A 15,980-nucleotide genomic window follows, 5' to 3' on the forward strand; every position below is an offset into this window, starting at 1 on the left:
GAGCTATAATGCGATGCCATAACAAAACTCTTACTGCACAAGGTTACCATACATTCTTGTGCATAGCTTCTTCATTAAATTTACTTAAGCAAATCAAATATGGCTTTACTTTTCACTTCACTAGTGAGTAACTATCATAGGTATGATTGCTACATGCCTGTTTGAAGCCAAACAACAATACAAAAGAAAAATTGTGAAATTTTATACAAATATTTAGAAGTTTGCTATTGGATGCTTTCATCATTCAAACAGAAATGCAGTTATTTAATTAGTAAATATATCAGTGCATAATAAACAAATTCAATTCACTCTATATGTACTAATTAAGTAGAGAAGTGTGCTTACCTTGTAATTCACTTTGAAGTTTCTCTATAGTTTTTCGTAACCTATCGATTTCTTGATTAGCCTGATCTAAGTTGTCAAGGCGCTCCTTTTGAGCCTTGGAATACATATCATGGGAACTAGAGCCTATATCTGGCCCTTCCTTCAAGGTTACATCTCTGTAGAGAAAAAATATTATACGTAAATCAGAATCATCTGCAGTCTTGCAACTAGTATACAATTTTTGTTTTAACATGCTGGCCGTCTCCCACCAAGGCAGGGTGACCCTAAAAAGAAACACTTTCACCATCATTCATACTCATTGTCTTGACAGTGTTAGTGTGAATGATGGTGTCATATCTTGCACACAGATACAACAGTTCAGATGTCCCTCCAAGCAACAAATATCCCAAACCCCTCCTTTAGAGTGAAGGTACTGTACTTTCCATCTCCAGGACTCAAGTCCGACTAACTGGTTTCCCTGAATCCCTTCACGTACCGACTATAAATTCCAATTCCAAAGTGTTTCGTCTTTCAACACACCGGCCGTATCCCACCAAGGCAGGGTGGCCCAAAAAGAAAAACGAAAGTTTCTCTTTTAAATTTAGTAATTTATACGGGAGAAGGGGTTACTAGCCCCTTGCTCCCGGCATTTTAGTCGCCTCTTACAACACGCATGGCTTACGGAGGAAGAATTCTGTTCAACTTCCCCATGGAAATAAGAGGAAATAAACAAGAACAAGAACTAGAAAGAAAATAGAAGAATACCCAGAGGGGTGTGTGTATATATATGCTTGTACATGTATGTGTAGTGTGACCTAAATGCAAGTAGAAGTAGCAAGACATACCTGAAATCCTGCATGTTTATGAGACAGACAAAAGACACCAGCAATCCTACCATCATGTAAAACAATTACAGGTTTTCGTTGTACACTCACTTGGCAGGACGGTAGTACCTCCCTGGGCAGTTGCTGTTTACCAACCTACTACCTAGGTCCAAAGTGTTTCTCATTATTAAATACGATATTAGAAAGAATAAACATATTCTTTCTAATGTGGCAGATCACTGGGTCATTTCAATTATGGTGTCCATGAATTCTGGAAACACAGCCAGATAATGAGTATTGGTGAATGTGTTTCTTAAGTCAACCTACCTTGGTGAGAAATGACCAGTGTGTTAAAACTCAAAGTGACACACATTGAGTATGATAAAGAAGATAAGCGAGTAGCTTGTGATTTTATTCAACCTTACAGCTGTTAAGTGTTTCGTAATTGGGTTGGTAGCACACTCAGCTTACACAATGAGGTCCGTGGTTTGATCCCCAGTATGGGTGGAAACAGCAGGGCATGTTTCCTTAAGATGCCTGCTATCCATGTTCACCTAGCAGTAAATAGGCACCTGGGTGTTAGTTGACTGGTATGGGTTGCATCCCGGAACAAAATTAACCTAATTTGCCCGAAATGCTCTGCATAACCAGAGGCTTTCTATATAGTATGTCACTGATGTTAGCTTTGGTTTGTATACATTGTACATGTACTTGTAGAAAGAAAGATTATTATTATATAACATTGACTTCCAGCAAGCGTGCATGAGCGTGTTAGGTAGGAGTGAATGGAGACAAATGGTATTTGGGACCTGATGAGCTGTTGGAGTGTGAGCAGGGTAATATTTAGTGAAGGGATTCAGGGAAACCGGTTATTTTTATATAGCCGGACTTGAGTCCTAGAAATGGGAAGTACAATGCCTGCACTTTAAAGGAGGGGTTCAGGATATTGGCAGTTTGGAGGGATATGTTGTGTATCTTTATACGTATATGCTTCTAAGCTGTTGTATTCTGAGCACCTCTGCAAAAACAGTGATTATGTGTGAGTGTGGTGAAAGTGTTGAATGATGATGAAAGTATTTTCTTTTTGGGGATTTTCTTTCTTTCTGGGTCACCCTGCCTCGGTGGGAGATGGCCGACTTGTTAAAAAAAAAAAAATTGAATAGAAAGCCTTTCCTTACTCACCTTATATCTAGGCAAATTACAGTCTGCTTAAGCTTCTTGACCATAATATATGTAGCTAAACATGTACAATAAAGCTTAGTCTCATCAACATAATAAATTTGGTGCAACTATATTTCATGTTGGTCAGAATTTTTCTGCAATCTAGTTGTGAATGATGCAATGCTGGCAGTGTCTATACTTAAGATTCACCAATTATCTTCTTTTTGCAAATACAGTGACCATCACTAATCCAGCACCACTGGGACATCATTTACTTCTACTGTTGGCATGGTAAATCAGTTTCCTGTGATTTACCATGCCAACATAAACAAACTTTTACCAATGATACTAGCTGAAATTAGTGCTGGATTAGTGATAGAACTGGATCAGTGATGGCCAACCTGTAATATACAGGCATACCTAGCTAATACAGCAATTAGGTTTTGGAAATACAATCATTTATTAAGTATACAATAGCACCAGTCCTAAAAAAAGCAATGCTCGATTCAGCTTGGAGTCATCTGATGTGTGCATCATTGCCACAAACCATCTTAAGAGCAAGGCAAATGCCAATAGTAATAAACATAATACGTCACTGAAAAACGCTGTACTAGTGAAACACTCTAAAAGCGAGGTATACCTGTACCTAGCTTTATATTTAGTAACCCCTGGATCACTTACCATTGTTACCCCTAAACTGGAGGTCAAGCTTATGTGAACAGCATGTCTGTGCCTGTAGTTTGCTGTCACTAAACCATTTATATGCTGTAATAATTACAGTCTGGTCTCTTGGGTGCTTCAACATTTTCCCAATACAATAAATCCTATAATCCCTAGCATCTTGTTTTGTCATTAAAGTTATAATATTACCTTGTTACTTCTTTATATCAGATGCAATACTCTTACTGATTTCATACTCATTCGTAAACCCAAGTTCCCATATTCTCATATTTGTCAAATTTTAATTAAATAATATACCACACTGAGATCCAATCACAACTTTACTGAACTGGTACTTTATGTAGAAACTCGTCCAGTACCCTCCTGAGAACTTTTATCTTCGTTATGGTAATATATCTCATAACTACTGGTATTTAACCCCTTTTGTATAAATTACTAAATATAAAAAGAAAACTTTTTTCTTTTTTTTTTTGGGGTCACCCTTCCTTGGTGGGAGATGGCCGGTGTTAGAAAAAATCACTGGTATTTGGTTAAAGTCATAGACCATGGTGTTGACATTGGGATTATTTTTCACTTTCTTCTCTGTACTTTCCAATCTGGTAAGTTAGTACTGCAGTACATAGATAAAAAAATAAAGAAGGCCCAAGCACTTTCCACATATAATGAAATCTCCATATTCACTAAGTCCATAATTGCTAACTTTGGTCTTCTTTGGAAAGGTCACCAGTGAAAGACTTTGTCTTTAACACTATGCAGTATCACTGTTGATTAGTTTTACCCTCTCTCTCTCTCTCTCTCTTTGATATGGACGGAACCACCACAGATGCTCAAGTTATAGACTTATAACCGAGATTTAAATTTCTATCTTTGGTCACTAGTTGATCATGTCTGTCAGTTCAAGAAATGCATATTTTTTATTCTAATTTTGTGTTTTTTTATATAGGAATGGTTCTTTAATTTTGTATTTTATTTCCATACCTGTGTATTCTTTTTTCTTGGGGGGGGGGGGGGAGGGGTCACCCTGCCCCGGTGGGAGATGGCCAGTGTGTTAAAAATGTGGTATATTTTTTTATATGACTATTCAGTGCTTGTGTGAGATGCTCATTTTTTGGGTGGAAAACAACAAACAAGTTGAGAAGTAGTGCCTGCACTCTGAAGGAGAGATGGGGATGTTGCATTTAGCAGGGTCATTTGAATAGTAATGTCTATACATGTCTAGAAAAACATTTATTAAATGAATGATGGTGAATGTGTTTCCTTTTTGAGTTGCCTTACCTTGGTGGGGGACAACTGGTGTTAAAAAAATAATTCAAGGAATGTAAATTTTTTATTTTGTTAAGTTTGTAATGAACTGAGTTTTGGTTTCAGACCAAAAGAGCACTAATGATATAATTTGCAACTGAGAGAATTTATATAGTACTTTACAGAAACGAGCATCTTACTGGACTTTTTATCAGTCTGCTTAAGGCTTTTGATACAAATTTTGAGGTGCATATTCAAATACTTTCAGTCCTACACAAGTAACAGACAACGGCATATAGACATTAATGTTACTTCATTACTGTTTCAATGACATTCAGTGTCCCTCACAGCAGTATCCTGGGTCCTCTTCTCCTCCTCCTCTACATCAATGACTTACCAAATGCCACCCACCATCTAAAGCCAATAATTTATGTTGATGACACAACCTACATCTTATCATGCTGCGATCTCAACATTAAATACTACAGCTAACAATGAATTAAAAAGTTCTATACCTACATAATTAAGACACTTGCCTTTAATATACAAAAAAATTATATATCTATATAACCTCTGAGAATAAACCATTTTTGCAATTTGATCTCAAAATTGGTGAATGAAAAAGAAGAGAACAGTGATGGTGTTATTATATGGCTCTGCCTCAAATTGACTGAAGTTCAATTCTTACGTCACTCAAGCAATGCAACCCAAATAGGCAAATAAAACCACCAGAAAACACAGCAAACTGTAAACCAAACACATGCAAACTATGACTTTCGAAAGAGACATTATAGAACCTCTTGTTTTACTTTTATCCACTAACCAAAGATGTATGGTATATTGCCCATTAATAGGCTGCAGCTCCAGGGCCAGAATTTACTTTGTTTAGCAGAACTAAAAAATAAAATGTTTTTAAAACATGGGCAGTGTTTTCTGTGAATGTTTACCACTGTGGCAACCCTGGCATGGGAAGCCCCAGTCAGGGCAGCCCAAGACAGTTATGAAGACTGTAGTCCTATCACCACACAAAAAGAGTCTGCATTCAAGGAGTCATATCTGATACCTTGTTTTCTGCAATACAGACTCAACCAGTCTCTCCTAAAACTGATAAGCTGTCACATTAAACACTCACATGTGGATCTTTGTTTTAATAATCAACTGAACACTCCATTTTCATTACTATCTAAATAGCTGCACATCTATCTCCTCCACTGCACATTGCCACCACATTTAAAATCTCATAAATATCATTAGTTACTGAAGGCAGACTGTCCATAAGCAAATAATAGTAGAGTAGATGCACCACACTTTACAAACTTCACTGCATCATGAATTCACTAACTTTTTAATTCTAGCTATGCAAAATGCAGAATATAATGACTTCAATGTATAGAGAGTATGACAAAATGAAATACATTTCAAGAGATTGCCATAGGTAAGTATAAACAAATCCAAGAAATGTAATGAAGTAGAGTGGAACCAACACTGTTGTATAGGTGTGAAGCCTGGGTTTTGAATGTTGCAGCAAGGAGGAGGCTGGAGGCAGTAGAGATGTCACATTTGAGGGCAATGTGTGGTGTGAGTATTATGCAGAGAATTCAGAGTTTGGAGATTAGGAGGCAGTGTGGAGTTGCTAAAAGTATTAATCAGGAGGCTGAGGAGTGATTGTTGAGGTAGTTTGGACATTTAGAGAGGACAGAGAAAAATATGATAACTAGGAGAACAAGGGTCATTCAAGGAAAGGAGGTTTTGAGTCCTAGGAGCTTGGACATCCAACACACTTATTTAAGCGTGTTAAGAGTGTGAGCAAGGTAACACTTTGAAGGGATTCAGAGATAACCAGTTAGTTGGACTTGAGTTCTGGAGGTGAGAAGTACAGTGCCTGCACTCTGAAGGAAGAGTGGGAATACTGCAGTTTGTAGGGCTTTGTGTTTCAAAAAATAAAATAAAATAAAATAAAATCCACATAATTGAGTGAGCAAAAATCACTAGGCTGTTAATTCAGTATTATAATAAAGTTGGTAGAATTACCGACAATATGTAAAGTAAAAGGACACAAGTGCAACTAATGTGACATTTTATTGTGGCAATGTTTTGCTCCTTTTACTTTACATAATTCAGTATTAGAAAGGTAAAGGTCAAAAAGAGCCCACCAAGTGGTTTGTTGAAAGTATTGCCATATGAGAAAATCCACTGAAAGGCCAATCAAGTGGAAATACACATGTTGCAGAAGTTTTTACTGGGAAAAATTTTTTCCTGTGTTGATAAAGCAAAATGTTGTCCCAATAATACCTTGTTCTGAAACTTGTCTTTATACTTTTCACTTATTCTTGGCAGTACACCATTTGGATTCCTCAACAAGTGTTACCTAACTGTAACTGGAAAGGCAATATTTTCTAACTTTCACAAAAAAAAACACTGTACTCACAGTATTAATAAGAAGTCTTGGTAAAGAAAATTATGATTCAATCTTTTGTCAATTATACCTAATTACATCACTTACCTTGTCTTAAAACATATTTCATAGTTTAACATATCCATTCTCAAATACCTGCAGCAATTTTAACAATTTCTGGGGTATCTGAAGCAGTACAAGACATTTATCGAGATATCCTGAGTTATGCCAAGTACACTAGTAAGATGAAGTCTCATAAAGATGTGTTTTTGAGGTATTATTTTCATGGGAAAGCATTAAACCCATAGGGGTCATATAGTGCCTGTGGAATAGGAGATAATCATGTCTGATGCAAGGAAGGGTAGTTCCAATTTCATGGATCCAGAACCCTTTACCAGCATCAAGGCACCTCCCTTCAGGGGCCACTGAATTAACTTGATGACAACAGTGAGCTGTACTAAAGAAGGGAAATGACAGTGTTGCAACTTTTCCAGTAAATGCGTTTTGAAGTCTCTCAGCGTTATCAAAGTAGGTGCAAAAAAGTTGAGTAAGTGTTAAGATCACAGGTTTAGTATCTCTTGTGAGGTCAGGAATACGGTGCAATGCTACAAATTGTTGTGTCAAGTAATCAGTTGTGATCTACACACACTTCACTGAAACAATATTTTAAAATTAATTACTGCAAAAAGACAAATACATGAAAATGTATTTGTCTATGTTTGGTTTGAGTGGGACTTACACAGCATGAGTTGATTGGGTTACCAGGGCTAAAATACAGTGGACCCCCGGTTAATGATATTTTTTCATTCCAGAAGTACGTTCAGGTGCCAGTACTGACCGAATTTGTTCCCATAAGGAATATTGTGAAGTAGATTAGTCCATTTCAGACCCCCAAACATACACGTACAAACGCACTTACATAAATACACTTACATAATTGGTCGCATTGGGAGGTGATCGTTAAGCGGGGGTCCACTGTATTGGGAGGCCATGATATTGTGTTGAACAAATGTTTCAGTTGGAGGGTTTGGATTTGAGGACCTGCCTAGTATGGGCCAGTAGGCCTGCTGCAGTGTTTGAGTATTCACCACTCAATACTGGTTTACTGAAAGTGCATGGACATAACAATTCAAATGATCATCCGAGCAGCAACATCCCTAGTCATCCTTCAGATTGCATGCACTGTACTTCCCACATCCAGAACTTGACGTTTAGCTATGGGGTTAGCCTAAAACACTTCATAAACATTACTTTGCTCACACTTCAAGAGCACTGCAAACCTTAAAACACCACTTGTCTTCGCTCACTCTACATGATCATGAAACAACGATGTTGAGCTCATTACCTTTGTAAGAAATGAGAAAACTGGAGAACGGAAAAAGTACTGCAGTACTAGTTGTTGCAAGTACACAGGTATAATATTAATGTCGAATAGTGAGAAAATAATTTTCCATAGGGAAGTGGAAAAGAATTTTTCCTCCGTAAGCCATGAGTGTCACAAGAGGTGACTAAAATGCCAGGAGCAAGGAGCTAGTATCTCCTTCTCCTGCATACTGCGCTAAATTTAAAAAGAAAAAGTTTCGTTTTTCTATTTAGGTCAAACTGACTCGGTGGGATGTGACCAGTTCGTTGAAAAAATTATAATAGCCTTTAAGCACAATAAAACATACATTACTAAGTGAGAAATCATGCATTTGTATAAGCTGAAGCATCAAAAAATAAAAAACATTACCGTGCAAAGCAGCCATCAGAGAAGTCATTAAGATTATACAAGCCCCATTACTAATTATTTTATGGTATCACTGTGCAAAGCAGACCTTGGTGAAACTGTTATTAAAGACAGAAGTCCCAGCCACTGTAATGGATGTTCAAGATAGTTATGGAACTGACTCCAGTTCTCAACACTAAGTAGTAGTAATACCTAGATGGTGTACATATATACTGGAGAGGGTTTTGGGGGTCAATGCCTCCGTGGCCCAGTCTGAGACCAGGCCTTGTGGTGGATCAGGGTATGATCAACCAGGCTGTTACTGCTGGCTGCAAGCAAACTGACATACAAACCACAGCCCGGTTGGTCAGGTACTGGCTTAGGTGCCTGTCCAGTGTCTTCTTGAAGACAGCCAGGGGTCTATTGGTAATCCCCCTTATGTATGCTGGGAAGCAGTTGAACAGTTTTGGGCCCCCAACACTTACTGTGTTGTCTCTCAGCGTACTCGTGACATCCCTGTTTTTCAATGGGGGAATGTTGCATCTCCTGCCGAGTCTTTTGCTTTCATAGGGAGTGATTTTCGTGTGCAAGTTTGGTACTAATCCCTCTAGGATTATCCAAGTGTATATTATCATGTATCTCTCTCACCTGTGTTCCCGGGAATACAAATAAAGGGACTTCAACCATTCCCAGTAATTTAGGTGCTTTATCGTACTTATGTGAGCTGTTAAAGTTCTTTGTACACTCTCCAGGTCAGCAATTTTGCTTGCCTTGAAGGGGGCAGTTAATGTACAGCAGTATTTTAGCCTAGAGAGAATAAGCGATTTGAAGAGAATCATAACGGGCTTGGTGTCCCTAATTTTGAAGGTTCTCACTATCCATCCTATCATTTTTCTAGCAGATGCGGCAGATACGTTGTTGTGGTCTCTGAAGGTGAGATCCTCTGACATTATCACTCTCAAATCCTTCACATTACTTTTCACTCAATTGTATAGTTAGAATTTGTTGTATGCCCTGATACAGTTTTAATTTCCTAAAGTTTTCCATATCTGAGTAGTTGAAATTTCTCTTCACTGAACTTCATATTGTTTTGAGCGACCCATTTGAAGATTTGGCTGGTGTCCGCTTGGAGTCTTGCAGTGTCTTTGATGGAGGACACTGTCATGGCAATTCGGGTGTCATCCGCAAAAGAAGACACGGAGCTATGGCTTACATCTCTGTCTGTGTCAGATATGAGGATGAGGAATAGGATGAGAGTGAATACTGAGCCTTGTGGAACAGAGCTTTTCACCATAGTTGCCTCAGACTTTACTCTGTTTACTATTACTCTTTGTGTTCTATTTGTTAGGAAGATATAGATCCATCTACCAACTTTTCCTGTTATTCCTTTATCAAGCATTTTGTGTGCTATTACAACATGGTCGCACTTGATGAAGCTGTATAAAGTGTGAATATATTTTAAATTCAGATAAGAGAAATGCTTTCAACCTTTGTTGAGTACATATAACTAATTTTGCAATATCCTATGGATATTATTGTTGTTTACTCTGCAGATTTTCTAAAATCAAAAGACCCCATGTCCCAGTGCTTTTGGAATACCAGTGATGCATGGTAGCTATGGTGATGACAATAGAGCTGAGATAAAAATGTAGGTTTAAAGAAAACATTTACAATCTTACACAGAAGGAAAGATTTAGCTCCATTACATAATGCTTATTAAATATATCTATTTTGACTTCTGCATAACCTATGTCATCACAGATTGTACAATACTGTACAGTGAATGATATCTAGTTTCATGCAAAAGTATTATTCATACAACTTGTATAAACATTCAATCAAGTTTTTTATTTTTTAAACAAACCAGCCATATCCCACCAAGGCAGGGTGACCTAAGTAATTTATAGAGGAGAAGGGGTTACTAGTCCCTTCAATCAAGTCTTCTACACATTATCTTCAGTCTTTCTTAACACATGAAGAAGCATTCTGATGTCAATCACTTTTTTCATCACTTATGTCTTGTCACTTCAAATTCATCACTCATATAAACTCATTCAATGTTTAATTCCACAAAATAGTCCTAACATATGCCCTCTGGGCTCATCAGACGATATATATTCAGTGCTCTAAAACAGTTAACTTCATTCTAAAACAATTAATTTAAACCTTGATGGTCACATTCTCATTTCAGTATTTGTCCCAAACCATTTAAATAATTTATTGTTTCATTTTTTGAATACTTTACTATCATAATTCCTATTTATATACCAATTAGATGTCAGCAACATATATACAGCCTCTCCTCACTTAATGATGGGGTTCCATTCCTAAGAGTAGGTTGGTAAGCAAACTGGTCGTTAAGTGAAGAGCATACCATACTGGTAGTGGGTTTGTGTCAACCATCTTTAGATATTTTTTTTAATGTCACCGGTGCACCATTTATAACATTTTCAGTATATTTTTAAATGTTTATACAGTAGTGTACTGTATATTGTAATAAACAGAACAGAGGAAATCAGCTCTAATATACATTACTTAGGTTTGCATAGTGGTTGGAGAGCTGGTCTTAAGTCTGAGTGGCTGGTAAACGAATACATCACTAAGTGAGGAGAGGCTGTATATTCAGGGAACCAAAGTATGAGTGACACACATATATACATACAGTGGACCCTCGACCAACGATGGCATCGATTAACGATAAATCTGACTAGCGATACATTTTAACGCAAAAATTTTGCCTCGACTAGCGCTAAAAAACTCGACCAACACTATTCGTTCTGTCTGAGACGCGTCCACTTCTGGCCAGTGTTTACAAGCCAGCCAGCCACTGCGGTTGCTTCCAAGCATACAATCGGAACATTTCATATTATCACAGCCTTTTTAGTGATTGCACCTGCAAAATAAGTCACCATGGGCCCCAAGGGTGAGAATTACTATGGATATGAAGAAAGAGATCATTGCTAAGTATGAAAGTGGAGTGCGTGTCTACGAGCTGGCCAGGTTGTACACAAAACCCCAATCAACCATCGCTACTATTGTGGGCAAGAAAACGGCAATCAAGGAAGCTGTTCTTGCCAAAGGTGCAACTATGTTTTCGAAACTGAGATCGCAAGTGATAGAAGATGTTGAGAGACTGTTATTGGTGTGGATAAACGAAAAACAGATAGCAGGAGATAGCATCTCTCAAGCGATCATATGTGAAAAGGCTAGGAAGTTGCATGACGATTTAATTAAAAAAATGCTAGCAACTAGTGGTGATGTGAGTGAATTTAAGGCCAGCAAAGGTTGGTTTGAGAGATTTAAAGGGAAGGGAAGTAACCCCAGAAAAGGACTTGCCACCTCAAGTCCTAATGGAAGGGGATTCCCCTTCTAAACACTAAGACCATCAACACTCTCCCCTCCTCCCATCCCATCAATCATCACCAGATCTTCAATAAAGGTAAGTGTCATGTAACTGTGCATGTCTTCTTCAGTTTGTATGTATTAAAATTAATATTTCATGTGGTAAAACAATTTTTTTTTCATACTTTTGGGTGTCCTACACGGATTAATTTGATTTCCATTATTTCTTATGGGGAAAATTAACTTGACTAACGATAACTTTGACTAAAGATGAGCTCTCAGGAACGAATTAATAGCATTAGTCGAGGGTCCACTGTATATTTTTTAACACATTGGCCATTTCCCGCCAAGGCAGGGTGGTCCAAAAAAAAGAAACGTTTCCACCAACACTCACTCCATCACTGTCTTGCCAGAGGGGTGCTGATACTACAGTTCAAAACTGCAAATGTCTCCTGCCAGCTGCAATTTTAGGTCTTGACTCAGCTATCTGAATAACTCGTATTGTTTGACGTCATAGGGTTATCTTAGGTTAAGTCTATGTAGTGTGCTTTTTGTGTGCCCATAACACCTGTGCAACTTTTGTTTTTCCTGGTGGGATATGGCCGGTGCATTGAAAGGAAGAAGAAGAAGAAAGAAACACCTGTGCCCCTCAAAACCTCTAAAAAATAAATATTTGCATTTAACATACACAAAACCTAAATAAAAACCTACAATTCTAATTAACATGATTATGAGTATTTGGAAGTATTTTTTGATGAGATACTTAGGAAGATTATTGTGGCTCAGACAAACAATTCAACAGTAGGCAGACACTTATTGTTACAGACATGTATCTTTCTTTGCAACACTAATGCTAATGCCACATGTTCATGTTTTGAGCATTGAAACACCTAGACACACCTCTAATATCATAAGAAACTATGTACGTAATGTTAGTGAAAATTATAATTTGGCATAAAAAAAATTGTTAAATGAATAATGATGAATGCATTTACACTGGTATGTATGTACACTGGTGTGTGAATTTACACTGCTGTATGCATTTACACTGGTGTGTGCACTGAGACTAGCATGCATTTACACTTCTGTGTGCATTTACACTGCTCTGTACATATACACTGCTGTGTGCATTTCTCCTGCTGTATTCATTTACATCGCTGTACATTTACACTGCTGTGGCTGAGTGATCATTTTTGGCCAACTTCAACACATCATAAAATCATAAGTTTTCTTTTAAAAAAAACTTTGCAATTTCTAAAATGTGATTTTTTTATATAAATACTACATATTAATGGCTGTAAGACAACTTTTTTTTTTAACTCAAAGTGTCAAAAATTACAGTCATTGTCATATAAATGCAATAATCAATTATTTCATAAAATGAAGAAAAAGGCACAATACCATGACTGGCTCCCTTGTCTTTGCGTGTTAGTGTGTGACTGGTTAATGGTGCAAGTCGGACAGAAACGTTGTTATAAGTTCTTTTCTCTTACGTGTGGGTTATTTGTGTAAAAATGAAGAAAAATTGAGAAAACTAAAATATGACTGCTTATCAGTAGTGTCAGACTGAAATGTTATGATGACCCTAGTCACATGAATCCAACTACTAACAGCACTGGGAGCAAAGACCTGATACAGTATTGATGAGGAAGGTGAGTGCAAGGGTCATGATAACATGATAAATTAAAGACCTTTCAATACAAGAGGAAGAAAATGAATTTTGACACACACCACAAGGTAACAAGGGCCTGAAGAGTAAGTTTTGATGAGTACAACTGGGAGTGTAAGCAACTGGGAAGGACACCAGTAGGGAGGGACACCAACAGGGAGGGACATTAACAGGGACACCAATGAGAGGCTCACCAGCAGAGACACCAACAGAAGGCACACCAACAGGGACACCAACAGGGACAACAACAGGAGGCACACCAACAGGGACAACAACAGGAGGCACACCAACAGGGACAACAACAGGAGGCACACCAACAGGGACAACAATAGGAGGCACACCAACAGGGACAACAACAGGAGGCACACCAACAGGGACAACAACAGGAGGCACACCAACAGGGACAACAACAGGAGGCACACCAACAGAGACAACAACAGGAGGCACACCAACAGGAACAACAGGAGGCACACCAACAGGGACAACAACAGGAGGCACACCAACAGGGACAACAACAGGGACAACAACAGGAGGCACACCAACAGGGACAACAACAGGAGGCACACCAACAGGGACACCAACAGAAAGCACACCAACAAGGGAGAGAGACCAACAGGAGAGACTGTTGACCAGAGAGGTGAGCTGGAAGCCTGGAATGACACTAACAGTTTACCTACTCAATTGCCCCTGCGATTAAAGTCCTGTGTGATTTTATTCTATTATTTTATGTTGCTAATATGATTTAGAGCCGTGACTGCCCAAGGGACTGTTTGAACCCTACTGCAACAGGACTGCAATTATCTCTTTTTATTAACACATTAACCATTTCCAACATGACAGGGCAAGCCAAAACAGAACACTTTCATCATCACTTATTCCATCACTGTCTTGCCAGAGGCATGCCAACACTACAGTTAAAAACTGCAACACATCTCCACCCCTCCTTCAACTATCAACTATTATTGAATTAAATTTTTTTTCTTGTTAAGAAGTTTTACATAATCAAAATGTGTTACATTATTTCTCATTTTTTACTAAATATAAAAAGAAGAAAAACTTTTAAAAGGGTTTCTTCTTTTTTAAGTCACCCTGCCTCAGTGGGAGATAAGTATGTTGAAAAGAAAAAAATTCTCATTTTGTACTTCCATAATTATCAGGATATTTAAAATACTCTAAGAATGAAAAACATATTAAGATGAGCACTACGATAGAAAATATACTGATAACTAAAATAAGAATCTCCTATATCATGAAAGTAATAGACCGTATTGGGAGAACTTGGGATAGAACCATTAACCTTGTGCAATGATTAAGTTAAATCCATGGACAACCATTTCATTTCTAACCTACTTAACAGAGCTAGCTCATTCTCACCATTTAGTATTTTTTTTATTAACACATCAGCCGTTTCCAACCGAGGCAGGTTGGAAACGGGCGATGTGTTAATAAAAAGAAGAAACACTTTCACCATCATTCACTCCATCATTGTCTTGACAGAGACATGCCTACAGTTCAAAAACTGCAAAATATCCCCACCCTTTTTTCAGTGTGCAGGCACTGTACTTCCCACTTCCAGGACTCAAGTCTGGCTAACCAGACCATTTACATTGTTATATTGTATTTACTGTCTGCAATATAAAGCAAATGCAATATGTTAAGGGTAAAATAACACCTTCAAACTACTGTATGTGTTGTGAACTTTGTCGAATATAAATTTGGAGTCGGTGTAAAACTTGCGGCTGGGACACCACAAGCATAACTCTGCTCCTGTGGCTACATATTGGTTATTGAAGAGGTAGTTATAGATTACAAGTGTAAAGCTGGTGATGTACATGGATGTGTAGGTAATGCTATTTTGTAAGCCTCTTAACTATTTAAATAAAACAGAAAAAAAAATCTTATCAATAATTAAACAAAACTTAAAAACCTACCTTACCTAACTATATTTAAACCTGAAAAAACACAACCTGATCATGTTCAAGCATAATTAAAAAATATAATTTAGGTAGTAGGTTGATAGACAGCAATTGCCCAGGGAGGTACTACTATACTTCCAAGTGAGTGTAAAATGGAAGCCTGTATGTATATGTATTACATGGTAGGATTGCTGGTGTCTTTTTTCTGTCTCATAAACATGCAAACTTCAGGTACGTCATGCTACTTCTACTTACACTTAGGTCATGCTACACATGCATGTTTATGTATACACACTCATCTGAGTTTTCTCTGATTTTATCTGAATAGTTCTTGTTCTTATTGCCTTTCCTTTCATATCCATGGGGAAGCGGAAAAAAATCTTTCCTCCGTAAGCCATGCGTGTTGTAAAAGTCAACTAGAATGCCGGGAACAATGGGCTAGTAACCCCTTTTCCTGTAAAGATTACTAAAAAGAATAAAAAGAATAAGAAGAAGAAAATTGTCAAAGTGGGAAGTCTGAATGTGCGTGGATGTTGTGCAGATGATAAGAAAGAGATGATTGTGGATGTTATGAATGAGAAGAAGCTGGATGTCCTGGCTTTAAGTGAAACAAAGCTGAAGGGGGTAGGAGAGTTTCAGTGGAGAGGAATAAATGGGATTAGGTCAGGGGTTTCAAATAGAGTTAGAGCTAAAGAAGGAGTAGCAATAATGTTGAAGG

The 15,980-nt window shown here is 37.7% G+C and overlaps 1 protein-coding gene across 8 annotated transcripts in view; it reads right to left on the bottom strand.

Annotated features, from left to right (window-relative positions):
* The window catches only part of Dlg5 (Discs large 5), a gene marked incomplete at its 3' end in the record, with an annotated part of 661,675 nt that overhangs the window by 28,269 nt on the left and 617,426 nt on the right, over nt 1–15,980 (bottom strand). For all 8 annotated transcript variants that reach the window (XM_070101580.1, XM_070101579.1, XM_070101576.1 and 5 more), the window contains 1 exon segment: nt 346–500. In XM_070101580.1, coding sequence (XP_069957681.1) covers nt 346–500 — 155 coding nt within the window.

Source organism: Cherax quadricarinatus, chromosome 78, assembly GCF_038502225.1.
Source record: "Cherax quadricarinatus isolate ZL_2023a chromosome 78, ASM3850222v1, whole genome shotgun sequence".
NCBI classification, from domain to species: Eukaryota; Metazoa; Arthropoda; class Malacostraca; order Decapoda; family Parastacidae; genus Cherax; species Cherax quadricarinatus.